We start from the raw sequence: 26,522 nt of genomic DNA, 5'->3' as shown, positions 1-26,522 counted from the left end.
GAAAACATTTTTTCTTACATGACATCAGCTTCTTTTGCAAATGATTTCAAATCTGGCATTAATGTTACTTGCCACTTAAAAGTCCAAGCCTGGATATTGTCCAGATCTTGCTGCATTCAGACAGACAAATTAGTAACTCGTTTTCTACAAATACAAAATAGTAAAATTGGATTTCACAAGTTGCTCTTAACTGGTCATATACATGGATTATGTGCTGATATTAGGCATAACTAATACTTAGTGGGTTCTGCATTGTACTGATCAGTTTCAGCCGAGTAGAACCTTTTGATAAAACAGAAGGAGGTTAAACACTGACAAATGCAGGATTTCAGATATACTGGATTATAAGTATTAGCAAATTTAAGGGTTAAAACCTTGGGGTTAAAGTGTGTTTGACTGCAGTAGTAATGCTTTTAAAATAATCTTGTTTTGCAAGACCAAAAAACCTTTAGAAGCCAGAGGAGAAACTGTCCAGAGTCAAGGGCCTGAGCACTGTTGTTTGACATGGGGAGTCCATGTGTTTCAGCCTGGAGAGTTCATTTGTTTTCAGCTTGGGGAGATGGAGCTACAATATTCAGACATTTTGAGAAAGCGGTTTTGAGTAGAGTTTTGATCTGACTACGCCTTTAGTCCACAAGTAAGGGCAGTTTTCCCTCACGGTAGGATTGTTTAAAAATGTAATTGTATTTAAAGCAGAGCAGAATTGTCGGAGGACAACGTGGAAGCTTAAACAAACCAGTTGAAACAGTGTTTTGAAGACATCCAGCCAGTGACTGCAGGGGTTCTAATAGGAGCTAAATCTATTCTGGAAAGCAAGTATTAATCTGTGCCAATGAGATGTGGGATGGACTGACAGCTGTATGTTTTTCTTTTCCTGTTGTTTAATTAGGAATAAAGATAGTAACTAAGGGTACAGTATTTACTGTATTGATTAGTATTGTTTATGGGGTAATTGTAAGCCTTTTTTGTGTCCTTATAAAGAGCTAAATGGAGTATTAATAATAAAGTTTTGTTTTAAAATATCAAATCCCTATTTCTTCGTGCAATTACTCCTGGAGTGAAGTATTCTTTCCGCACAGTCTTACCAAATAAAATGAAATATTGGGGGCTTGGTCCAGTATCCTAGCCACTGTTGGGGGTCTGGTCTGAGATCATAACGCCTAAAGATTAAATTTCAATGTATTATGATTGCATGATCTCAGCGCTCCTCACTGAGCAATATTCAGAGCAGCCAACACAGTTAGATTTAAGTTTAACTTTTGGCATTTGTTTTTAATTCAAAAAATCAGAAATTGAAAACTAGTCTCAGCAATGGTAACCATGAGAACTATCGTCGATTGTTGTAACCATCTGGCTCACGGATGTCCTTTAGGGAAAGAAATCTGCCACCCTTACCTGATCTGACCTACATGTGACTCCAGACCCACAGCAATATAGCAGACTTTATCTGCTCGCAGGGGCACTTAGAGATGGGCAACAAATGCTGACCACGATGTCCATATCCCATGAAATAAAAAATAATTTCTTCCAATGGACTTCAACTGAATTACCTTTTTATTGACACAATAGAGCTTTTTGGATGGTGTATCAAGATTGTAACAACAGCTTGAATTCCTAATGTGCTGCTTAAACTGTGCAGCTGTCACCATCGGATGTAATAATCACTAGGAGTCTGTCCAAATTACAGTGCATCTATCCAGTGAAGTACTGTACCTATGTTCTTTTGTTCTTGTACAGAGTCGAAAGCCTTGGAGACAGCTAGCCATTTTGCTCTTTCCTGTTGATGGCGTTGATTTTTTACTGAAATGGTTTCATAAAAGTGGGCACTCATCTAATAACCATTTTCTGTGCAAACCTATTAATGTAAAGACACTGACCTAATAATCAACACATTTTTTTCACTCTGTTCTATCACTCACTACCTGTATTTTACTTGGGAAAATTAATGATTGTAGAACTTACCTTAATTTGGCCCTTGGTTGTGACAAAATGAACTTAACAGAGTGAAGACTACAGGTATTCAACTACACATAACAATGGCTAAAGTCACCCTATCTCCAAACATGTGCTCCTCGCAACCATCACTGGATAATGATTAAAAGCAGTCATTTTCTCCATTTGAAAAAAACTCTTGACTGTCGGTGAGACAAATAAATTAAGGACAGATTGGGCCGAATCCAAGACATTCTTAATCTATAAAGCTCAACTACAGAGAGCGTTAATCAGTTAAATCAATGGAAGTTGATTTTGCTGATGTGATGAGGATTGCCAGCTATTTTTAGTGTAACTTTTTGAACAATGTTTCTAGCATCCATGCCTTTTGAATGCAGAAAATCAACAAAAACATTTAATTTCTCGATCATGTGATTAGCCAATGTGGTAAACTGACAAGTGGTTGCTGTGACATCATGGTATAAAGATTTTGCCTGAGTAATCGTTTCGATGAGATTCGACGCGGTTCCCCTTTCAGGAATCTTCAAAGGCGGTTCCCCTTTCGGGGAACTGCATTACAACAATGCAGTAATTTGCCTCTCGTTCACTTTCATTGCTTGAAAAAAGATAGCTGCACTTGACAGAGATCACCATGCACTAGGTAACAAAGACTGAGAAATAGAACCTGTTCATTTGTCAGCTAGAGCTTTCGGAAAGCAACCAACCAACCTTTCCCAAGATCAGGCTTTGAAGGAAAGCCAAGGGCTGATGAAAGGGGAACCGCGTTTGAAGAGTCCTGATCGGGGAACCGCGTTTGAAGAGTCCCGAACGGGGAACCGCGTTTGAAGAGTCCCGAACGGGGAACCGCGTTTGAAGAGTCCCGAACGGGGAACCGCGTTTGAAGAGTCCCGAACGGGGAACCGCGTTTGAAGAGTCCCGAACGGGGAACCGCGTTTGAAGAGTCCCGAACGGGGAACCGCGTTTGAAGAGTCCCGAAAGGGGAACCGCGTTTGAAGAGTCCCGAAAGGGGAACCGCGTTTGAAGAGTCCCGAAAGGGGAACCGCGTTTGAAGAGTCCCGAAAGGGGAACCGCGTTTGAAGAGTCCCGAAAGGGGAACCGCCTTTGAAAATTCCCGAAAGGGGAACCGCGTTCGAAGATTCCGCAAAGGGGAACCGCGTTCGAAGATTCCGCAAAGGGGAATCGCGTTCGAAGATTCCGCAAAGGGGAATCGCGTTCGAAGATTCCCGAAAGGGGAATCGCGTTCGAAGATTCCCGAAAGGGGAACCGCGTTCGAAGATTCCCGAAAGGGGAACCGCGTTCGAAGATTCCCGAAAGGGGAACCGCCTTCGAAGATTCCCGAAAGGGGAACCGCCTTCGAAGATTCCCGAAAGGGGAACCGCCTTCGAAGATTCCCGAAAGGGGAACCGCCTTCGAAGATTCCCGAAAGGGGAACCGCCTTCGAAGATTCCCGAAAGGGTAACCGCCTTCGAAGATTCCCGAAAGGGGAACCGCGTTCGAAGATTCCCGAAAGGGGAACCGCGTTTGAAGAGTCCCGAAAACGGAACCGTGTTTGAAGATTCGTGAAAGGGGAATCACGTTTGAGGATTCGTGAAAGGGGAATCAACGTTTGAGGACTTGTGAAAAGGGAATCACATTTGAGGATTTGTTAAAGGGGAATCACGTTTGAAGATTTATGAAAGGGGAAATCACGTTTGAGTGTTTATAAAAAGGAGAATCACGTTTGCGTGTTTAGAAAAGGGGAATCACGTTTGAGTGATTTAGGCAAGTGGAATCACGTTTGAGGGTCTATGAAAAGGGAATCACATTTGAGGGTTTATGAAAGGGGAATCACGTTTGAGGATTTATGAAATGGGAATCACGGTTGAGGAGTTATGAAAAGAGAATCATGTTTGTAGATTAATGAAAAGGAATCAAGTTAGAAGATTTATGAAAGGGAATCATGTTTGACAAACTTCCTGAAATTTTTTTGAGGACGAACTAGTAGAATAGAGGAGAACCAATGGATGTGGTGTATTTGGATTTTTAGAAAGCTTTCAATAAAGCCCAAAGGGGGACTAGGGTGCATTGTGCAAATGGGACTCGGCACCGGTTTCTTCTCAAGTGTAAGGACCTGATGAAATATGTGAGTCATTAATGTGTTTATGAAAAGATTAAGGATTTAAATGAATCTTACTGTATCCATTTTGTGAATGAAATGTCACTTTTGTGTATCTTTGATGCACTGTGATTTAGAGGTCATATATGTGGAATATAGCAATCAAGCACAAAGCTTGTATAAGAGTTTGCACGTACGCTGGATTGTGGAACACGATGTGACATTTGTACCGGATGTAGAATGTGTTGCAGTTGATTACTTAATGGTGTATCTTAATGGGCAGCACGGTAGCATTGTGGATAGCACAAATGCTTCACAGCTCCAGGGTCCCAGGTTCGATTCCGGCTTGGGTCACTGTCTGTGCGGAGTCTGCACATCCTCCCCGTGTGTGCGTGGGTTTCCTCCGGGTGCTCCGGTTTCCTCCCACAGTCCAAAGATGTGCGGGTTAGGTGGATTGGCCATGCTAAATTGCCCATAGTGTCCAAAATTGCCCTTAGTGTTGGGTTGGGTTACTGGGTTATGGGGATAGGGTGGAGGTGTGGACCTTAGGTAGGGTGCTCTTTCCAAGAGCCGGTGCAGACTCGATGGGCCGAATGGCCTCCTTCTGCACTGTAAATTCTATGTAAATTCTATGAAGTGGATAACTCTGTGGTTTCACAGCGCCGTCCCAGGTTCGATTCCCCGCTGGGTCACTGTCTGTGCAGAGTCTGCACGTTCTCCCCGTGTGTGTGTGGGTTTCCTCCCACAGTCCAAAGACGTGCAGGTTAGGTGGATTGGCCATGATAAATTGCCCATCATGACCAAAAATGTTAGGAGGGGGTTATTGGGATAGGATGGAAGTGAGGGCTTAAGTAGGTCGGTGCAGACTCGATTGGCCGAATGATCTTCTTCTGCACTGTAGGTTCCATGTATCGTGTAATGTGAGTGCGGCAAAGATTCATATATATATATATATATATATATATATATACACACACAGGAAGTGTGATGTGCCTAACAGAACCTAGGCACTACCTAGTTGTGTAATATCTCATCAAAGACGATATTCTGCATTGTTGATGTCTTTGTAGTCCAGTATTTAAATTAACAAAACTAATTACAGAGAGGAGGCCTAATAATGTACAAATCTTACATCAACTGCACAAGCACACGCCATATTGTTCTAGTTAAATCTCTTTGACATGGAATGGTACCCACATAATCTACTTCTCACCTTGCTGATCTGCTCTTCATACTCCTGTCGAACCTCACCAGGTTTGGATAATTGAGGTTGTGAGCGCAATCTGTCAACTTAAAAAAGGATGGATTGATCAATTTTCCAGTGCATTACTCATTACTGAGCATTTCTATCAATCCGAGATTCCTGCTCCTTATTACAAAAGAGATGCTGCTCCTACAAATGTCGTAGTACCACTAATGGCTAACTGATTTGTTTATTTTTATAAATATCTTTATTCTCCTCCTTTTCCACAATTTCTCCAGTTTACACCCACCAACAATAAAAATAAGCAGTAACGAATGCAAATACAATGTCAATCCCTGTATTAACAACAAACCAACTAATTTGTTATATATCTAACAGCAGCAAAAAAAATATTTACTATTCATGAATCATTAACTCTGAACAACTGTATTACTCATCTAAATTCTGTAAATTAAACTTAAAATAAACCAAAATTGGCCCAATTTATGATTTAGGTTTGGTGCAATACCCATTTGAGAGTAATGTTAATTTGATAGATTGGGACATACACATGCTACTTATGCGCATTTGCCAGCTGTACACAATGGCCGGCCGATATTACTTCAATTCTGAAGAAAGGTCCTTGAACTGAAATGTTAACTCTATTTCTCTCTCCACAGATGCTGCCAAATCTGCTGAATATTTCCACCATTTTCTGATTTCATTTCAGATTTCCAACTTCTGCAGTAATTTGCTTTTGCAATGGTGGATTATATTTAACACTTTATGGCAAGTGTGCACTAACTTCTATTTTACCTGAAGAATATTTAAGGTCTTGAACCAGATGTTGTCACAGCTGGCATTGCTTTCTAATTTGACTCAAAAGCTATTAAATGCTTGTACCAGACAACAATTAAAAGGAACAGCACTTAGCTTTGTGCCAATCTTTTAAAAAATGCTAGTTACAATATGGAGAACACGATATAAATTAAAATGATGAACTTAATTGGTAAAAGATTTACTTCTCAGGGAGGATCTCAGATGAATAAAAATCTACATTCAGACCAGCATAAAGTGAACAGCCAGCACTCTTGTTTTTCTTGATAAGTCCAGATTCTGTGATTGATGATTCCTCCCATGCTGAATATTTAAGGGTTTTAATATTAGCCTGTACAGAGCGTATTACTATTAGGGACAGATGTTGCACACATTGAAGATATGTTTGCCGCTATGATTTCATTACAGCTGCTACAACATAGGGATGGTATTTTATTTTTAATATCAGTGCGCAGTAACAGGGTGAACAACGACAGCTGTTTCTGCCTAAACTGAACAACAAGCAAGGTGCTAGAAGGCAATCCGATAAATACATAAAGTGGAAAAGGGTAGAGCAGTGGGATTAATTGGTTAGCTCTTTCAAAGATCCAGCATAAACACAAGTAGCTGAACAGTCTCCTTCCACTTCTCCAACAGCGACACGAGGAAAAACATGCTTACTTCACAAGTGGTTGGGATTGGGAATGCAGTGAGAGTGTGGTAGAGGCAGATACAATCAGAGCCTTCGATCAGCCATGATCTTATTGAATGGCGGAGCAGGCTCAAGGGGCCAGATGGTCTACTCCTGCTCCTAGTTCTTATGTTCAGCTCATGAAATCCAGTCTCTTAAGTTTGACAATTGGTCTTAACTATTTAAGTCTATATTAGAACAGAAAAGGTTGGAAACGCCCAGGTAAGGAACGTCTGTGCTATGATTTCTGTAGCACCCTTGCTACATGCATCTCAAGGTTTCCTCCCGCAAGACATGCTGTTAGGTAATTTGGACATTCTGAATTCTCCCTCTGTGTATCCGAACAGGCGCCGGAGTGTGGTGACTAGGGGCTTTTCACAGTAACTTCATTGGAGTGTAAATGTAGGCCTACTTGTGACAATAAAGATTATAATAAATTTCCTCTTTAATCCCATCCCCAACCTTGCCACTACTGTTTGGAGGCCTATAGACAACTCCCACTGTTTCCCACCCCTTGTTGCTTCTTAGCTTCATCTAGACTGATTCTACATCTAGCCTTTCTGAGCCAATATCCTCTTGCACTGATTTCAGCCTCAACTAACAACACCACCCCCACTTTCTTTCCCTTTTATCTTGTCTGGAGCTGGAAAGACAATTCAATCTTGCTTTCAATTCCATCCAAACCTTCACATGGTCCATCTCTGACATTTACCTTACCTCTCTGTCTTCATTTCCGGTGATAAGACTAAGCACCAATATTCATTACAAATCAGACTCCAAAAGCGATCTCAACTACAGCTCCTCACACCTTGCTCCCTACAAGGACTCCATCCCATTATCCCAGTTACTCTGAACCGTCCCATCTGCTCTGATGATGTTACCTTGGAAAATGGTGCTTCCGACATGTCTGCTTTTTTCCTCAACCCAGGTTTCTGGTTATGATGTGGAGACGCCGACGTTGGACTGGGGTGAGCACAGTAAGAAAGCCTACAACACCAGGTTAAAGTCCAACAGATCTGTTTCAAATCACTAGCTTTCGGAGCACAACTCCTTCATCGGGTTTCTGGTTGACAGTGCACTCAACTGGATTCGACCCATTTACCGCACATCTGCCCTCACCCCTTCCCACAGAACCACGATAGAGTCCCCTTGTCCTCACTTTCAAAGGATCATCCTCTGCCATTCTCCAGCATGATGCTACCATGTAACACATCTTTCCTTCACCACCCCCATCAGGGGCCACTCTCACCCGACATCCTCCATCACCCCAAAACCTTGATCCTCTTTCCACTGCACCCTTCCCCTGCAATCACAGATGATGCAACACTGCCCCCTTTACCTCATCATTCATGGCTGAAAACACTTCCTTCAGGGTAAGTAGTTTTTCTCTTGCGCTTTCTTCAATTTGGCCTATTGTATTCGCTGTTCTGAGGTTGGCTCTACATTGGGGATATTAAACGCAGCACTTTGCGGAATACCTTTGCACAGTCCGCAAACATGACCCCAACCTCCCTGTTGCTTGATATTTTAAATCAGCACCTTATTCTGATGCCCACAGTCCGTCCTTGGCCTGCTGCAATGCTCAAGTGAAGCTGAAAGCGCACTGGAGTAGTAGCATCTCATGTTCCGATGAGGCACATTGCAGTCCTCAGGACTCAACTCTTGAGTTCTGCAGCTTTGGATTGTGGCCTTTCTACTCAATCCAAAACAACCCCTTTTTATAAAACATACCCCCATACACGTATTGCCTCAAAGCAAATTACCCCCCAACCCACATAGCAGGGCACCTGTGTTTTGTTCTTAAAAGTTGCTACATTTTGGTGCAATCTCTCAGCGACACTTTAATGTCTAATACATTCTCCCTGTCTACTGTTCTGACGAAGAATCGCGAGGACTCGAAACGTTATCTCTGCTTTTCTCCTTGGTGTATTTTTCCAGCATCCTCCGTTCTTGTTCCTTCCATATCAAATACCCTTGGATATTCATTTCCCAGCCTTGGTCACCCTGCAGCCATAAGCAAAATCATATCATCCCAATTTGCGCTGTTAAATTGTTTACCTTACTGTAAGTGCTCAATGCACTCAGATACAGTGCCTTCAGACTTATCTTCTAACGTTTACACTTTTTTGGTACTATTTGCTTTTAGCCCTCATTTCCTCGGCCTTCTACTTTCTCCGCACTCCAATGAGTTCCCAATGCCTCGGCCTCTGACTCACCCTCTTGGTCACTTGCTTCCTCGCTCCGCTGCTGCGGGAACTGTTGCCGGATCTGTTCCTGAAGCTCTGTGTTAACCAGGCTGCCACCTCGGGCCTTGGCCCGCGCCCAGTTGGACAGGCGGCGGCGACACAGCGGGCAGTTCAGATTACTGATCTCCACCGTCTGCTGGAAGCAGCCCAGGCACAGCGAGTGTCCGCAGGGCGGCGTCACCGGCTCCGCTAGCAGCTCCCGGCAAACCGGGCACAGGCACTCGGCCAGGTTGAGGGCCGGGGCCAGGGGCCGGAGCAGCGCCTCGGGCTCGGGCAGGCCGCTCCGTCTCTTTCGCCCCATTGCGGCCGCTCCGGTCCAGGGTGGAAGCGCTTTCAAGTTCCCTCGCCCACCCGGAGAAACTCTGGAGGGGGTCCCGACGCTGCCAGGCCCGCCGCCCCTTTCCCCAGCCCGGGTAAGGGGACAACTGCCTCCTTCCTTCAAATCGCCACCATTTCCCGCTCTCGAGTGCGTTCTGCCCGGCACCGCCGCACTGCGGCTGCGTGCGTCCTGCCCGGCACCGCCGCACTGCGGCTGCGTGCGTCCTGCCCGGCACCGCCGCACTGCGGCTGCGTGCGTCCTGCCCGGCACCGCCGCACTGCGGCTGCGTGCGTTCTGCCCGGCTACGCCGCAGTGCGGCTGCGTGCGTTCTGCCCGGCTACGCCGCACTGCGGCTGCGCGCGCCGTCTGCCTGCTGATAGAAGCAGTCCCAGTCCAAATGCAACGACTTGGACCCAGAGGTCAGTCTTGGCAACGTTGCTTTTCCTGATATATATTACTGATCTAAATCTTTGTGTGCAGTGGTCAATTTTAAAGTTTGCAGCTGACACAAAACTTGGAAGTACTGTAAACTTTGAGGAGGACTGTGTAGAACTTCAAAAGGACATAGACAAGTTGATGGTGTGGTGATGAGTATATGCACAGCAATGTATATTAATGCATATAGTCATCTATATGACCTCCGATCAGGAGGTGGCGATAGCGATCTGTCATGTGACTCCAGCAGTTGGCAGTCGGTTGGACTAAAGGACAGTCATATTAGAAGTAGCTCTTGGAAAATTCACTTATTTGTTGCCGTTTGTATTCTAGTTCGTTAGTTAGCTTTCCATTTGTTAATTTTGTTAATAAACTATCCTACTAGTCAAAGAACTAGATGTTCTGTGTGCATCTTTGCCACAGAACATAACAGGTGGAGTGGGCAGATGGGTGGCAGATGTAGGTCACTGTGGAGCAGTGTGAGGTGATGCATTTTGGCAGGAAGAACATGGTAGATAATATAAAATAAGGGATAACATTCTTTTTTTTAAAAAAAATTTTTAATTCTCCTTTTTCACATTTTCTCCCACATTTACATCCATCAACAAGTCCCCATAATAACAACGATCCCATCTACCCACCAAACCCCCAAACCTCAACCCGCATGTTTACATAAACAAATGACAAAAAGGAATCAGGGATTACCCGTAGTCACCCTTAATCTTACACAGCTCCCCCACCCCCCCCCCCCCCCCGGTCTCCAGCTCCTCCCGTCCACTGCCTCTTGTAAAACTCCTCCTCCCAACCTCGGTTCCTTCCCGCCCAACTTTCCACCCCGGCTAGACCACTCAGACCCTGTTCTGCCACGCTCCGATGGCCGCAGCCCCTCCCCCCACCTCACTCCCGTTCACTGGCCGGCTTAAACTGGCCAGCGTGCAGGCCCACACCCGGGTCCCTTTCCCACTTGCCTGGCCCTAGGAAAGCTCAAAGATCCCCTTTTAGCACACAAACCCCGCATATCCACCTACACCCCAAGAACCCTCATTTTGAGTGAAAGTCCCGTCCCTTCCCTTGTCCAAATATATACCACATTGGCTCCTTTAGTCTCTACACCCGCGCGCAGTGATACAAAAAAGAAGAAAATACAGTCATGAGGTTACATCGGCACATGGCCATTCCTCAATTTGTCAGTTCTGCCACAGTCCTTCTGCTTTCGCAAACTCCTCCGCTGCTTCCGCCATTCCAAAATAAAAGTCCCTGAGCTTGTAAGTCACCCTCAGCTTCGCTGGATATACAATGCTGCACCGCACCTTGCTAATGTACAGTGCCCCCTTCACCCGGTTGAAGGCAGCCCGCCTCCTTGCCAGCTCCACCGTAAAGTCCTGGTATACGCGTATACCAGCTCCAGTCCACTGCACCACCCGCTTCTGCTTGGCCCAGCTCAGGACCTTCTCCTTCACCCTGTACCTACGGAAGCACAGAGTCACTGCCCTTGGCGGCTCACTCGCCTTTGGTACAGGCCTCCACGACCGATGAGCCCGATCCAGTTCATATCGGGAGGGATCCTCCCTCTCCCCCAATAGTTTTGCCAACATCGCGGCAAAATACTCAGTCGGCTTAGGTCCTTCAACTCCTTCGGGCAGCCCCACAATCCTCAAGTTCTGTCGCTGGATCTATTTTCCAGGTCTTCCATTTGTCCTCGCAGATCCTTGTTAGTATCCATCAACTTCCGCATCTCTTTCCCCATCGAGGCAAGTTGATCACAGTGCTGCAATAACGTCTCCTCCACTTCCTTCAGCGCCTCCCCTTGCTCTCGCACCTCCGCCACTGCGCTCGCCACCTCCGTCCTCACCGGGGAAACCGCCTCCTCCACCAGCACACTCAAAACCTCCCTCATCTCCTTCCTCACCGTCTCCATGCATTTCGCAATCTGCGCCAACTGCTTTTCAAATTCCGCAGCCATCACCTTAGTTATTTCTTCAGCCGTAAGCAGTGCGGCCTTCCCTGGTGCTCCAGCCTCCATTTTCCTTGGTGACCCCGCAGTGACATTTCCACTCCCCAACAGACCTTCAGCCGTTTTTTTTCCCGGCCGTTTTCTTGCTCACCCTCGACATTTTTCTTTGTTCTTTTTTTCCTCCTGCGTCTTCACTGTGCCTCCTCCGTGCCTTCTCCCTGCTTCTGCCGCCTCCGTGGACCCTGGGACCGGGCTTAAAGCCCCGAAAATGCCGTTGCCGAACGGGAGCCCTCCATTGTGCGGCCGCCTCCCGCCGACCGTCACCGGAAGTCACCAAGGGATAACATTCTTAAAGGGTGCAGGAGCAGAGGGACCCTGAGTGTACATGTGCAAAGATCATTGAAGGTGGAGACAGCAATTAATAAAGCAGATAATATCCTGGGCTTTATAAATTGATGTGGAGATACTGCCGTTGGACTGGAGTGAGCACAGTAAGAAGTCTTACAACACCAGGTTAAAGTCCAACAGGTTTGTTTCAAATCACTAGCTTTCAGAGCACTGCTCCTTCCTCAGGTGAATGGAGAGGTGGGTTCCAGAAACATTTGTATAGACAAAGTCAAAGATGCAAGACAATACTTTGAATGCGTGCATTTGCGGGTAATTAAGTCTTTACAGATCCATAGCCATTTATAAATTGAGGCATAGAAAGAGGAAGGAGGTTATGCTGAACTTTTACAAGACATTAGTAGACCTCAGCTGGAGTATTGTGTACAGTTCTGGGTACCACATTGGATGTGAATGCAGTGGAAAGGGTGCAGAAGTAGTTCACAAGAATGATTCCAGGGATGAGAAATTTCAGTTATGAGGATACATCAGAGAGGTTGGGACCGTTTGCCTGGGAGGGAAGAAGGCTGAATGGAGGTTTGGTAGACGTGATCAAAATCATGAGGAGGTTGGACAGACTAGATCAGGAGAAAATGTTCCTGCTCTTAAAAGGTTCGAGAATGAGAGAGCACAGATTTAAAGTTTTGTTTGGCCCCTTGTTCCGCATTGTAACCAATCACTGCTTGTCGATGTGCCATTTGTCAATGTTCTCTGTTGATTTTCTTTTGTCTACTATGTACGTACTGTGTACGTTCCCTCGGCTGCAGAAAAATACTTTTCACTGTACTTCGGTACATGTGACAATAAATCAAATCAAATCAAAGTGATTCACAAAAGAAGAAAATGTGAAGTGAGAAAAATCATTTTCACACAAGTAGTTTGAGTCCGGAATGCACTGCCTGGAAGTGTGGTGGAGACAGGTTCAATCGAGGCATTAAAGAAATTAGATCATTATTTGAATAAAAACAATATGGAAGGGTACAAAGGAAAAGGCAGTGAAAGGACCTAAGTCAGAATGCTCATTTGGAGAGCCAGTGTAGACATGATGGACCAAATGCCATAACAATTCTGTGAACAATATCCAGGCTTGGTCTGATAGGTGGCAAGTAATATTTATGCCACACAAGTGCCAGGCAGTGACCATCTCCAACAAGAGCGAATCTAACTATTGCCCTTTGACATTCAATTGCATAATCATCATCGAAGTCCCCACTATCAACTATCTGGGGTTACCATTGACCAGAAACTGAACTGGATTAGCCATATAAATACTATGGCTACACGTGCAGGATAGAGGCTAGGAATCCTGCGACGAGTAACTCACCTACTGACTCTCCAAAGCCTACCCACAATCTACAAGGCACAAGCCAAGAGTGCGATGGAATATTCTCTACTTGCCTGGATGAAATCAGCTGCAACAACACTTAAGAAGCTTGACACCATCCAGAATAAAGCAGCCCACTTGGTTGGCATCACTTCCACAAACATTCACTCCTTCTACCACTGACGCAAAGTAGCAGTATTGTGTACCATTTACAAGATGCACTCCAGGAACTCACCAAGGCTCCTTTGGCAGCACCTTCCAAACCCACGACCGCTACCATCTAGAAAGACAAGAGTGGCAGGTACATGGGAAACCATGGAAGTTCCTCAAAATTCTGACTTTGAAGTAAATTGCCTTCTGAGCGGCACAATGATTAGCACTGCTTCATCACAGCGCCAGGGACCCGGGTTCAATTCCGGCCTTGGGTGACCGCCTGTGTGGAGCTTGCACTTTCTCCCCGTGTCTGTGTAGGTTTCCTCCAGGTGATCTGGTTTCCTCCCACAGTCCAAAGCTGCGCAGCTTGGGTAGATTGGCCAAGATAGAATTGGCCCTTAGTGTTTAAAGATGTGTAGGATAGATGGGGTTGGGGGGATAGGGCGGGGAGTGGGCCTAGAGTACTCTTTCAGAGGGTCGGTGCAGACTTGATGGGCTGAATGGCCTCCTTCTGCATTGTAGGGATTCTATGGCTCCTTCACTGTCAATGGGTCAGAATCCAGTAAGTCCCTTCCTAACACCACATGGACTGCAACGGTTCAAGAAGGCGACTCACTACCGCCTTCTCAAGGGCAATTAGGGAGGGGCAATAAATTCTGACTTATGTCTTGTAGATTGTGGACAGGCTTTGGGGATCAGGAGGTGAGTTAATTACCACAGAATTCCGTGTCTCTGAGCTGCACTTGTAGCCAAGGTATTTATATGGCTAGCCAACAATGCCCACACCCCATGAAATCATTTTTAAAAAAGTCTTGCCCTCACTTCAGCTGCAAGCTCTGTGCTGGGGGCAGTTCCCATGTTTAACCACCTCCAGGCAAGGTTTCTGTTAAATCTGAATCGAAGGACAGTAGATGCTGAAGATATGAAATCGAAACATCAAATGCTGTCAGCTGCAGAGGGAGGAATAGAGTTGACATGTCAGGTGACTGAGCTTTCATCCACACTTACCCAGTCACCACTTTTCAGCCAATGTCACATCACCTGTTTATGTTGTTAACCTGAATTAATTTGCTCCATAAAATTGACATTCCTTCTGGGGGATTAGGGCATTGCAACATTTATTGACTGGCATTTATTTATTGAAGATGATGGTGGGCCACCTTGCTGAACTGCTGCAGTCCTAATAGTGAAGATACTCCCAGAGTGTTCAGAGGGAGAAGAATGTCAGAATTTTGACCCAGCAACAGTGAACAATTGGTGATACCCATCCAAATCAGGATGGTGTGTGACCAGGAGGCGCGAGTGTCCCCATGTACCAAGTACCCTGGGTGGGATTCTCCGTCCCACTGGTGTGGCGCGCCCCCGCCGGCAGAGGGATTTTCCCAATGTGGGCAGCCGGCACAACAGAGAATCCTGACAGCGGAAAATCCAGCCCTCTAATTCTTCCTTGACACCAGAGGCCACGGGGTTGGAGCATGCTGGTGACTGACTGCAGTGCACCATGTAGGCAACATACCCCGCAGAGACTGTGAGCCGGTGGTGGAGGGAGTGGATGATTTCAACCAGTTCTTCTGCACGCACGCAGGAGGTGAGTTACTGTGGTCTGTGGGACGGGTTCAGTCACAAGCCAGGAAAGCTATATTAGGTGTTGTCCCCAAACATGGTATGAACAGGCCTGTGAGTCAATAACACTTGGTGCTGCAATTTAACCTCTACTGCCGAATGTAATGTGAACATGTGTCAAGACTGCACACAGACCACGGTACTAAGGCAAATTGGCAGCTCACTTGTTTCGATCAATGTGAAATTCACAGGAGCACATTATTGCATAATGAATTTGCAACTTATTGAGATTATTACAATGTGGTGAATTTTTAAAATAAGTGACTTTTTACTGATGAGCTGTCCCTGGTTTACGGGACCAACAAGTTGAGATTAACGTCGATAGTTGGAACACACTGCAGCAAAATCTATTCTCTCCACCATTCTTGTCAGCAGCCAAACCACCACGTTCTTTTCCAACACAAACAATATTGTTTCTGAATCACATTGGTCTTAGCTTCTGAAAGAACACTTGAGGATTTTGTTCTTCATGAGGAAGCATTTACCCAAGTTCATCAGACTGCAACAATGAGCTTTGATGTTTCTTGTCCCGAGAACCTGCAATAAAGGGAGGTGGTGGTGTAGTGGTATTAGAGTCATAGAGTTTTACAGCGCAGAAAGAGTACTGCTGCTGGACTCGTAATCTGAAGACCTGGGCTAATGCTCTGGTGACCCAGGTTTGAATCCTACCACGGCACATTCCGATTATGGGTCCATGGACCAAAACTAATTAAAAGAAAATGGGAACAAAGCAAATAAACAAGAAGGACTCTTACACTGGCTACCATGTTTCCTACATTGCAACAGTGAGAACTCTCTAACAGTATTTCACTTGTTGCAAATGCTTTGGGGTGTCATGGAAAATGCAGCATGGAGACATCCACAACATGGAGTATATAAGAAATAAGAACAGGAATAGGCTATTTGGCCCTCAAGCCTGCTCCATAAGATCATGATCCTGGCCTCAACTCCGTGCCTGCAACCCCAAAACCCTTGACTCCCTTGTAGGACAGAAATTTGTCCATTTCCGAAGACTCATAGTGGACGTGCAACGTTAACTTTGTTTTTTGTGGGGCAGCACGGTGACGCAGTGCTTAGCACCTCAAGGCACTGAGGTCCCAGGTGTTCGATCCCGGCTCTGGGTCACTGTCCGTGTGGAGTTTGCACATTCTCCCCATGTCTGCGTGGGTTTCACCCCCACAACCCAAGATGTGCAGGTTAGGTGGATTGGCCATGCTAAATGGCCCCTTAATTGGAAAAAATTAATTGGGTGCTCTAAATTTATTCTCTCACCACATATGCCTCCAGACCTGCTGAGTTTTCCAGCATTTTGTTTCCATTTCAGATCTCTGGTATCCGCAATATTTTGCTTTTATCATAGAATTTACAGTGCAGAAGGAGGCCATTCGGCCTATCGAGTCTGCACCGGCTCTTGGAAAGAGCACCCTACCCAAGGTCAACACCTCCACCTATTCCCATAACCCAGTAACCCCTCCCGACACTAAGGGCAATTTTGGACACTAAGGGCAATTTTGGACACTATGGGCAATTTAGCATGGCCAATCCACCTAACCCGCACATCTTTGGACTGTGGGAGGAAACCGGAGCACCCGGAGGAAACCCACGCACACACGGGGAGGATGTGCAGACTCCGCACAGACAGTGACCCAAGCCGGAATCGAACCTGGGACCCTGGAGCTGTGAAGCATTTGTGCTAACCACCATGCTACCGTGCTGCCCCAGTCAGCCTTGAATATATTTAATGGTCCAGTCTCCACTGCTCAATCGGGAAGAGAATTCATCCCCGCCTTAACCGTTCCCCAGTTCTAGATTCCCCCACAAAGGGAAACATTCGCTCAGCATCCACACTGCCAAACCCCTTCAGAGTCATAAATATTTCAATGAGATCGTCTGTCATTCTCTTTTTTTTAATTTTTAAATTTTTTTGAATTCTCCTTTTTCACATTTTCTCCCACATTTACACCCATCAACAATAAACAATAATCAGCAAGATATGTCAGTCCCCATAATAACAACGATCCCATCTACCCACCAACCCCCAAACCTCAGCCCGCATGTTTACATAAACAAATGACAAAAAGGAATCAGGGATTACCCGTAGTCACCCTTAATCTTACACAGCCCCCCACCCACTCCCGGTCTCCAGCTCCTCCCGTCCACTGCCTCTTGTAAAACTCCTCTGTCTGTCATTCTTCTAAACTGCAATGATTATAGCTCCAAACTGCTCAACCTTTCTTCATAATGAGTGTGATTTGATGGAAATGAAGCAGAGTCCCTGTGGTAGTCACCACTGTTTGTATATATTGCACATATGAGAAGTAATACGGTAAGGCTCCTGTACTACAGGTACGGGGGTACATCCCTGCCTGCTGGCTCCGCCCAATAGGCAGAGTATAAATGTGTGGGCTCACCGAGCTTCAGCCATTTCGGCAGCAGCTGTAGGAGGCAACACATCTCTGCTTAATAAAGCCTCGATTATTCTCTACTCTCGTCTCGTCGTAATTGATAGTGCATCAATTTATTAAGCAGAGATTTTACAGCGATGGACCTACGCATCAAGCCAGATCGCCTGCAGTTGCACCCTCAAGCAGATGCCACGTCGGCCTTCGACCACTGGCTAGCTTGCTTTGAAGCCGACATCAGATCAGCGACAGAACAACCCTCAGAGGCACAGAAACTACAGATCCTGTACACATGGTTGAGCTCCGATACTTTTCCCCTTATCCGGGACGCGCCCAACTACACTGAGGCCATGGCGCTTCTGAAAGAGAACTACACCCGGCCGATCAACAAACTCTACGCCAGGCACCTCCTGTCCACGCGGCAACAACTCCCCGGTGAGTCATTGGAAGATTTCTGGCGTGCCCTGCACGCCCTGGCGAGGAACTGCGATTGCCAAGCAGTTTCGGCCATCGAACATTCCGACCTCCTAATCAGGGACGCTTTCGTTACGGGCATAGGGTCGACGTACATCCGCCAGCGCCTCTTAGAAGGGGGTACGCTCGACCTCGTGGCGATCAAGAAACCCGCGACCTCGCTAACGGTAGCCTCCCGTAATGTACAAGCATACGCCCCCGACCGCACGGCGACCCCCTCCTGGACACCGTGGACCCCACCAGCGGCAGCCCTCAGCCAACCCCGGGGGGCCCAAGTGCTATTTCTGCGGGCAAAGTACCCCCGGCAGCGTTGCCCGGTGCGGAGCACACTCTGCAAGGCCTGCAGGAAGAAAGGACATTTCGCTGCGGTGTGCCAGGCCCAGTCGATCGCCGCTGTAACCAGCCCCATTGTTCCTGCACCCCCCACGTGCGACCAGTGGCCGCCGCCATTTTCGCCCCCGCAACCCACGTGCGGCCCGTGGGCACCGCCATCTTTAACGCCGCCCGCCACGTGCGCCCCGTTTGCGCCACCATCTTTGCCGCCATTTTGGACGGCACCTCAGGACCCCTGCTCGTCGGGCACCTCATCGGGCCACTCATCGCCCGCAACCGCCGCCGACCAGCCCACCAACACCAGCCGCAACTCGCCTCCATCACGCTCGACCAGTCCCAGCCACACAACCTCGCAACCGCGACAACGACGGTGAAAGTCGATGGCCACAAGACACCTTGCCTTCTCAACTCTGGGAGCATGGAGAGCTTCATCCACCCCGATACGGTAAGGCGCTGCTCCCTTGCGGTACACCCCGTTACCCAGAGAATCTCCCTGGCCTCCGGATCCCACTCCGTGGAAATCCGGTGGTACTGCATCGCCACCCTCACCGTCCAGGGCGTAGAGTTCGGCAACTTCCGGCTCTATGTCCTCACCAACCTCTGCACTGCCCTGCTACTTGGCCTGGACTTCCAGTGCAACCTCCAAAGTCTAACTCTGAAATTCGGCGGACCCCTGCCACTCCTTACTGTATGCAGCCTCACGACCCTTAAGGTCGACCCACCAACCCTGTTTGCAAACCTCACCCCAGATTGCAAACGCGTCTCCACCAGAAGCAGATGGTACAGTGCCCAGGACAGGACCTTCATCAGGTCGGAGGTCCAGCGGCTACTGCGGGAAGGCATCATCGAGGCCAGCAACAGCCCCAGGAGAGCCCAAGTGGTAGTTGTAAAGACTGGGGAGAAACACAGGATGGTCATTGACTACAGTCAGACCATCAATCGGTACACGCAGCTCGACGCGTACCCCCTCCCACACATATCTGATATGGTCAATCAGATTGCACAGTACCGGGTCTTCTCTACAGTGGACCTGAAATCTGCCTACCACCAGCTCTCCATCCGCAAGGCGGACCGCCAATACACTGCGTTCGAAGCAGACGGCCGTCTTTACCGCTTCCTTAGGATTCCCTTCGGCGTCACTAATGTGGTCTCGGTCTTCCAACGGGAGATGGACTGAATGGTTGACCGGTACGAACTGCAGGCCACGTTCCCGTACCTGGATAAAGTCACCATCTGCAGCCACGACCAGCAGGACCACGACGCTAACCTTTTCAAATTTCTTCACACCGCCAAACACCTGAACCTAACGTATAACAAGGAGAAGTGCGTGTTCAGCACCAACCGCTTAGCCATCCTTGGCTATGTGGTGCAAAATGGAGTTCTAGGGCCCGACCCCGACCGCATGCGCCCCTTCATGGAACTCCTCCTCCCCCAATGCCCCAAGGCCCTCAAACGATGCTTGGGTTCTTCTCATACTATGCCCAGTGGGTCCCTAACTATGCGGAAAAGGCCAGCCCACTCATTCACTCCACAGTTTTCCCGTTCCCTGTCTCGGGCAAAATGCCACCCAGGCACCACCAGCCTGGCACCTTGCCCAGGGTGTCAGTGCCAAGGTGCCCATCTGGCATCAGGGGTGCCAGGGTACCCCCCCTACCCAGAGCCCGACCATCCAATGGCCCCTGATCAACCGGGGACCCTCCCCCACCAAGTGTCGGTACACTTGGCCCAAGTTGATGAAGATCAGTGCTAAATGGCACTCACCCAGAGTCTCCGAGACACGGGACTTTGATCCCATGCCTTGGGTAACGCCAGCATGAGCTTTTTCAAGAGAGCCTAACTGCAGACTTGAATATGAAAATGTGGATCTCCCATCCACAGTGGGCGGGATCCAGATCGCGACGCTTCATTAGGTCTCATGAGGCGTAACAAAGCCGTCAAATCTCGTAAGATTTAATGGCCTCGTCGCATCCTGAGTTGGGCCTGGCAAGGTCTCCCCTTCATCTCAGGAATTGGCCTCGTGAACCTTTTCTGAACTGCTCCCAATGCAAGTATATCCTTCCACCCTGTCCATGGTTCTCAAGGTCTGGTCTGACCAATGTTCATACTGTTGTAGCAAGACTGCCCAATTTTTATACTCCACCCCACCTTGCAATAAAGGTCAACATTCCATTTGCCTTCATAATATGTTTTGTTCCTCTGTACTGCAGCTTTCTGCAGTCTCTCCATTTAAATAATATTTTAGCTTTTCTATTCTTCCTGTCACACTGGACAAGTTCACATTTTCCCACATTATATTCCATCTGCCAAACCTTTGCCCACTCACTTGCTATCTATATCCCTTCGCAGGCTCTCTCTGCGCTCCTCGCAACTTGCTTTCCTATTGTCATCAAATTTGGCCACATTACCTTCGGCCCCTGAATCCAAGTCATTAATATAGATTGTAAATAGTCGAGGCCCTGGCACTGATCCCCGTGACACCCCATTAGTTATTCCTGCCAACCTGAAAATTACCCATTTATCCCGACTCTGTTCCCTGATAATTAGCCAATCCTCTGTTCTGTGCATTGTGAGAGATTCTCAATGCTTCACGTGTCTGGGATAACTGCGCTTGTAGCAAATCGTTCCAAATCTCTCGGGCTCAGGTTTACTGCTTCCGATGCAGCAACTGACATTCCATTACACTTGGGAGTGTCTTAGTTAGGAAGGGGAGTAGTAGGGTAGCAGAGAAGGACAGGAGTCCACGGATGCTGAATTGACCACAATATTTGTGACCAAAGACAACAACTTGCCGGCGGTTAGCGACAAATGCAGAGTAAACATCGGAAGCAAAATAAAATTTTAAAAATAGCAGGAAAAACTGAACACATCAGATAGCATCTATTGATAGGATACACGATGGCTGGGAGTCCCCTGCGATTCACTTTTCCTGCAGCAGTGCACCCCCACCCACGGGAGGTGCTGGTTTAGCACACTGGGCTAAACAGCTGGCTTGTAATGCAGAACAAGGCCAGCAGCGCGGGCTCAATTCCTGAACCGGCCTCCCTGAATAGGCGCCGGAATGTGGCGACTAGGGGTTTTTCACAGTAACTTCATTGAAGCCTACTTGTGACAATAAGTTATTTTATCTTTATCTTTACAGTGGGAAATCCCATTGACAAGTGGCGGGAAAATAGAATCCCGCCACCAGTGAACCGCATTTTGCCAAAAACCACAATGCTGGGGGACCAGAGAATGCCGCCCATGGTTTCAGCTATGGAACCCATCCTCACAACTGGAAGGTTTCACAGGTGGATATTTGAGACTGGGTTGTGAATGTCAAAGTGCCTTTCCATTCTCCTGACTGTGGAATATTTTATCACTACAATGTTAACTGAACTTCATTCCCCACTTTTTTGGCAACCCCATGCTCTGCAGTGTTGTGGTTTTTACTGATAGTTCCCTTCCTGGGAGCTGTTGTATTGGGGATTGAATGCCTGTTTGTCGACTCAGCATTCTTGGCGGATCCTGATTATGAGATTCCAGGTGGAAATTCACTGTCCGATATCTTACATAGTCCAAGCTTGCTTATTTTGTAAAGAATCAGTGACTTGTTTTTATTAACTGGAAGCAAAGGATATTACAATGTGGAACAATGAATTCCATTCCGAGAAACAGAGGTTTGCGTTGAGCATGTCTCCTGTTCTTCACTTTGGCCTTGGTCTCCTTCGTGGGCTTGCTCTCGTGACCAGTTGTTGCTCTGATGCCACCTTACTATTTCCTAATTCTGCCAACTGCACCAGATGGAGGAGACAGTGATGTAGGATGCGGCAGGGCACAGCTTTGTCTAACACCTCCTGGATATTCTGACTGTATATCTGTCTGTCCTTCAGTGGGTAATAGTCAGCCTCATTGCAGTGGGTCACAAAGAATGCACACAGAGCCTTTACGTCGGATTCGGTCAGGCCAAACTCAGAGAGCACACTTGCCCAGCTGGCCTCAAGCTCCATATCCCAAGCTTTCCTTCTCAGTATAGAAGACAGAGTGGGCAGAATGCTGGTAAAGCCTGGCTGTTTCTCCAACACACAAAGATGCAAAGACTGAAGCATGTCAACAACATAACTGAAGAATATGTTGACTTCCACACGTGTGAGCCTAGTAGGCACAGAAGAAAGCACAGAGTAAGTTGTGGTTCTGATGGATATAAAGTAGTTTAGAACATCAACATTATCAAATAAACCTGAAAAATTGGGTTTAAAGCATCAATCTTCACCACTGGATACCTATGTTTAAATCTATCTCAATTTTAGACACATGGGCTCAGAAATATGATTGCATGGTGCCTGGTCTTTATTTTTCTTTTAATTTAAAGTACCCAATTCATTTTTTCCAATTAAGGGGCAATTTAGCGTGGCCAATCCACCTATCCTGCATATCATTGGGTTGTGGGGGTGAAACCCACGCAGACACAGGGCGAATGTGCAAACTCCATACAGACAGTGACCGGGGCCGGGATCGAACCCGGGTCCTCCGCGCCGTGAGGCAACCATGCTAACCACTGCACCACCGTGCTAGTCTTTGTAACATTAAGTGGTTTCCTAAGCTTTCAATATGGCAGGTGGAAGGTGCAGATTCGTCACAAGCTGAACGTGTGCTGCCCACCAGATTGTAGCAGCACCATTGGAGACAAGAAATCCCATTGAAATTGTGCATTGACAATGGGTTGCACGTTGAAAAAAGGGAAGCTTTGGTGCTGTGTTGGCAGGCGGCTATGATGAATATCCACTGAATGGATAGTACCGCTTTCTGTTGTGCCGCAGCAGCAGTGTTAGGTTTATCTACCCACTATTCTCATCCTCTCCTCATGAGGTCATTGAATTTCTCATGTCACTACAGTCAATGCACTACTGACCTGATCTGTGGCTGCTGACTGGTTATTCCCTCCTCTGCTCCACACCTCCAGGGTTCAATACTTCCCTTGTCAATGGGGGTTGGTGGGTGGTGGATTTGAAATCCACCCCTAGCAGACGTCAGTATTTTTCTGGCCTATATTCCTCACGGTTAATCAAGTCTTAAAGTCACAAATTAACCAATGTGGCGGAAGTAAGAATTTCTTTTTTTTTTTAAATAATATTTTATTGAAAATTTTTGGTCAACCAACACAGTACATTGTGCATCCTTTACACAACATTGTAACAATACAGATAATAATGACCTGTTTTAAATTTAAACAAAAACAACAACAAATAAATAAATATTAAATAACAAAAAATAAGAACTAGCCCTAATTGGCAACTGCCTTGTCTCAGGCCACACCCCCCCCCCCCATCCCCCCCCATCCCTCCCCCGCCCCCCCCCCCCCCCCAAGTCCTGGGCCGCTGCTGCTGCCTTCTTTGTTCTCCCCTATCTATCTTTCCGCAAGATATTCGACGAACGGTTGCCACCGCCTAGTAAACCCTTGAGCCGACCCCCTTAGGACGAACTTAATCCGCTCTAACTTTATGAACCCCGCCATATCATTTATCCAGGTCTCCACCCCCGGGGGCTTGGCTTCTTTCCACATTAGCAATATTCTGCGCCGGGCTACTAGGGACGCAAAGGCCAAAACATCGGACTCTTTCGCCTCCTGCACTCCCGGCTCTTGTGCAACCCCAAATATAGCCAACCCCCAGCTTGGTTCGACCCGGACTCCTACTACTTTCGAAAGCACCTTTGTCACCCCCATCCAAAACCCCTGTAGTGCCGGGCATGACCAAAACATATGGGTATGATTCGCTGGGCTTCTCGAGCACCTCGCACACCTATCCTCCACCCCAAAAAATTTACTGAGCCGTGTTCCAGTCATATGTGCCCTGTGTAATACCTTAAACTGAATCAGGCTTAGCCTGGCGCACGAGGACGACGAGTTTACCCTGTTTAGGGCATCTGCCCACATCCCCTCCTCAATCTCCTCCCCTAGCTCTTCTTCCCATTTCCCTTTTAGTTCGTCCATCATAGTCTCCCCTTCGTCTCTCATTTCCCTATATATATCCGACACCTTACCGTCCCCCACCCATTTCTTTGAGATGACTCTGTCCTGCACCTCTTGTGTCGGGAGCTGCGGGAATTCCCTCACCTGCTGCCTCGCAAAAGCCCTCAATTGCATGTACCTGAATGCATTCCCTTGGGGCAACCCATATTTCTCGGTCAGCGCTCCCAGACTCGCAAACTTCCCATCCACAAATAGATCTTTCAATTGCGTTATACCTGCTCTTTGCCACATTCCATATCCCCCATCCATTCCCCCCGGGGCAAACCTATGGTTGTTTCTTATCGGGGACCCCCCCAGTGCTCCGGTCTTTCCCCTATGTCGTCTCCACTGTCCCCAAATCTTCAGTGTAGCTACCACCACCGGACTCGTGGTATAGTTCCTTGGTGAGAACGGCAATGGGGCTGTCACCATAGCCTGCAGGCTGGTCCCCCTACAGGACGCCCTCTCTAATCTCTTCCACGCCGCTCCTTCCTCCTCTCCCATCCACTTACTCACCATTGAAATATTAGCGGCCCAATAATACTCACTTAGGCTCGGTAGTGCCAGCCCCCCCCTATCCCTACTACGCTGTAAGAATCCCTTCCTCACTCTCGGAGTCTTCCCGGCCCAAACAAAACCCATGATACTCTTTTCTATCCTTTTGAAAAAAGCCTTCGTGATCACCACCAGGAGACACTGAAACACAAAAAGGAATCTCGGGAGGACCACCATCTTAACTGCCTGCACCCTCCCTGCCATTGACAATGCTACCATATCCCATCTCTTGAAATCTTCCTCCATCTGTTCCACCAACCGCGTCAAATTTAGCCTGTGCAATGTGCCCCAATTCTTAGCTATCTGGATCCCCAGATAACGAAAGTCTCTTGTTACCTTCCTCAACGGTAGGTCTTCTATTTCTCTACTCTGCTCCCCTGGATGCACCACAAACAGCTCACTCTTTCCCATGTTCAATTTATACCCTGAAAAATCCCCAAACTCCCCAAGTATCCGCATTATTTCTGGCATCCCCTCCGCTGGATCCGCCACATATAGTAGCAGATCATCCGCATATAAAGATACCCGGTGTTCTTCTCCTCCCCTAAGTATTCCCCTCCATCCCTTGGAACCTCTCAGCGCTATCGCCAGGGGCTCAATCGCCAGTGCAAACAGTAACGGGGACAGAGGACATCCCTGCCTTGTCCCTCTATGGAGCCGAAAATATGCCGATCCCCGTCCATTCGTGACCACACTCGCCACTGGGGCCCTATACAACAGCTGCACCCATCTAACATACCCCTCTCCGAACCCAAATCTCCTCAACACCTCCCACAGATAATCCCACTCCACTCTATCAAATGCTTTCTCGGCATCCATCGCCACTACTATCTCCGTTTCACCCTCTGGTGGGGCCATCATCATTACCCCTAACAACCTCCGTATGTTCGTGTTCAGCTGTCTCCCCTTCACAAACCCAGTTTGGTCCTCATGAACCACCCCCGGGACACATTCCTCTATTCTCATTGCCATTACCTTGGCCAAGACCTTGGCATCTACATTGAGGAGGGAGATTGGTCTGTAGGACCCGCATTGTAGCGGATCCTTTTCCTTCTTTAAAAGAAGCGATATCGTTGCTTCTGACATAGTCGGGGGCAGTTGTCCCCTTTCCTTTGCCTCGTTGAAGGTCCTCGTCAGTAGCGGGGCGAGCAAGTCCAAATATTTTCTGTAAAATTCAACTGGGAATCCGTCCGGTCCCGGGGCCTTTCCCGTCTGCATGTTCCTAATTCCTTTCATCACTTCTTCTACCGTGATCTGTGCTCCCAATCCCATCCTTTCCTGCTCTTCCACCTTGGGAATTTCCAGCCGATCCAAAAACTCCATCATTCTCTCCCTCCCATCCGGGGGTTGAGCTTCATACAATTTTTTATAAAATGTCTTAAACACTTCATTCACTCTCTCCGCTCCCCGCTCCGTCTCTCCATCTTCGTCTCTCACCCCCCCTATTTCCCTCGCTGCTCCCCTTTTCCTCAATTGGTGTGCCAGCAATCTGCTCGCCTTCTCTCCATATTCATACTGTACACCCTGCGCCTTCCTCCATTGTGCCTCTGCAGTGCCTGTGGTCAGCAAGTCAAATTCCACATGCAGCCTTTGCCT

The 26,522-nt window shown here is 47.5% G+C and overlaps 2 protein-coding genes and 1 long non-coding RNA gene across 7 annotated transcripts in view; 1 reads left to right on the top strand and 2 right to left on the bottom strand.

The window, feature by feature from the left end:
* LOC140390039 (E3 ubiquitin-protein ligase RNF168-like) overlaps positions 1-9,471 on the bottom strand; it is a 37,617-nt gene extending 28,146 nt beyond the window's left edge. Inside the window, exons 1-2 of one of the 3 annotated variants that reach the window (XM_072474891.1) lie at positions 8,955-9,471; positions 5,262-5,338 (exon numbers count right to left, since the gene is read on the bottom strand). In XM_072474891.1, coding sequence (XP_072330992.1) covers positions 5,262-5,338; positions 8,955-9,285 — 408 coding nt within the window. In that variant the 5' untranslated portion in view covers positions 9,286-9,471. The remainder of the gene's footprint in view (positions 1-5,261; positions 5,339-8,954) is intronic. The other 2 variants (XM_072474889.1, XM_072474890.1) reach the window with 2 other exon arrangements.
* LOC140390041 (uncharacterized) overlaps positions 1-26,522 on the top strand; it is a 130,755-nt gene that overhangs the window by 45,395 nt on the left and 58,838 nt on the right. Inside the window, exon 1 of one of the 2 annotated variants that reach the window (XR_011934540.1) lies at positions 9,643-9,722. The exons of the other annotated variant lie outside the window; for it this stretch is intronic. This is a non-coding gene — a long non-coding RNA (uncharacterized lncRNA). Of the gene's footprint in view, positions 1-9,642; positions 9,723-26,522 lie in introns of those variants that run through there. 2 annotated transcript variants of the gene reach the window in all.
* Positions 21,950-26,522, bottom strand: part of LOC140390040 (single-pass membrane and coiled-coil domain-containing protein 1-like) — a 63,176-nt gene continuing 58,603 nt past the window's right edge. For both annotated transcript variants that reach the window (XM_072474892.1, XM_072474893.1), the window contains one exon: positions 21,950-22,516. In XM_072474892.1, the coding sequence (XP_072330993.1) occupies positions 22,069-22,516 (448 nt within the window). In that variant the 3' untranslated portion in view covers positions 21,950-22,068. The remainder of the gene's footprint in view (positions 22,517-26,522) is intronic.

This window comes from Scyliorhinus torazame, chromosome 14 (genome assembly GCF_047496885.1).
Source record: "Scyliorhinus torazame isolate Kashiwa2021f chromosome 14, sScyTor2.1, whole genome shotgun sequence".
In the NCBI taxonomy this organism is placed as follows: Eukaryota; Metazoa; Chordata; class Chondrichthyes; order Carcharhiniformes; family Scyliorhinidae; genus Scyliorhinus; species Scyliorhinus torazame.
This window is presented reverse-complemented; position numbering and strand designations above follow the sequence as displayed.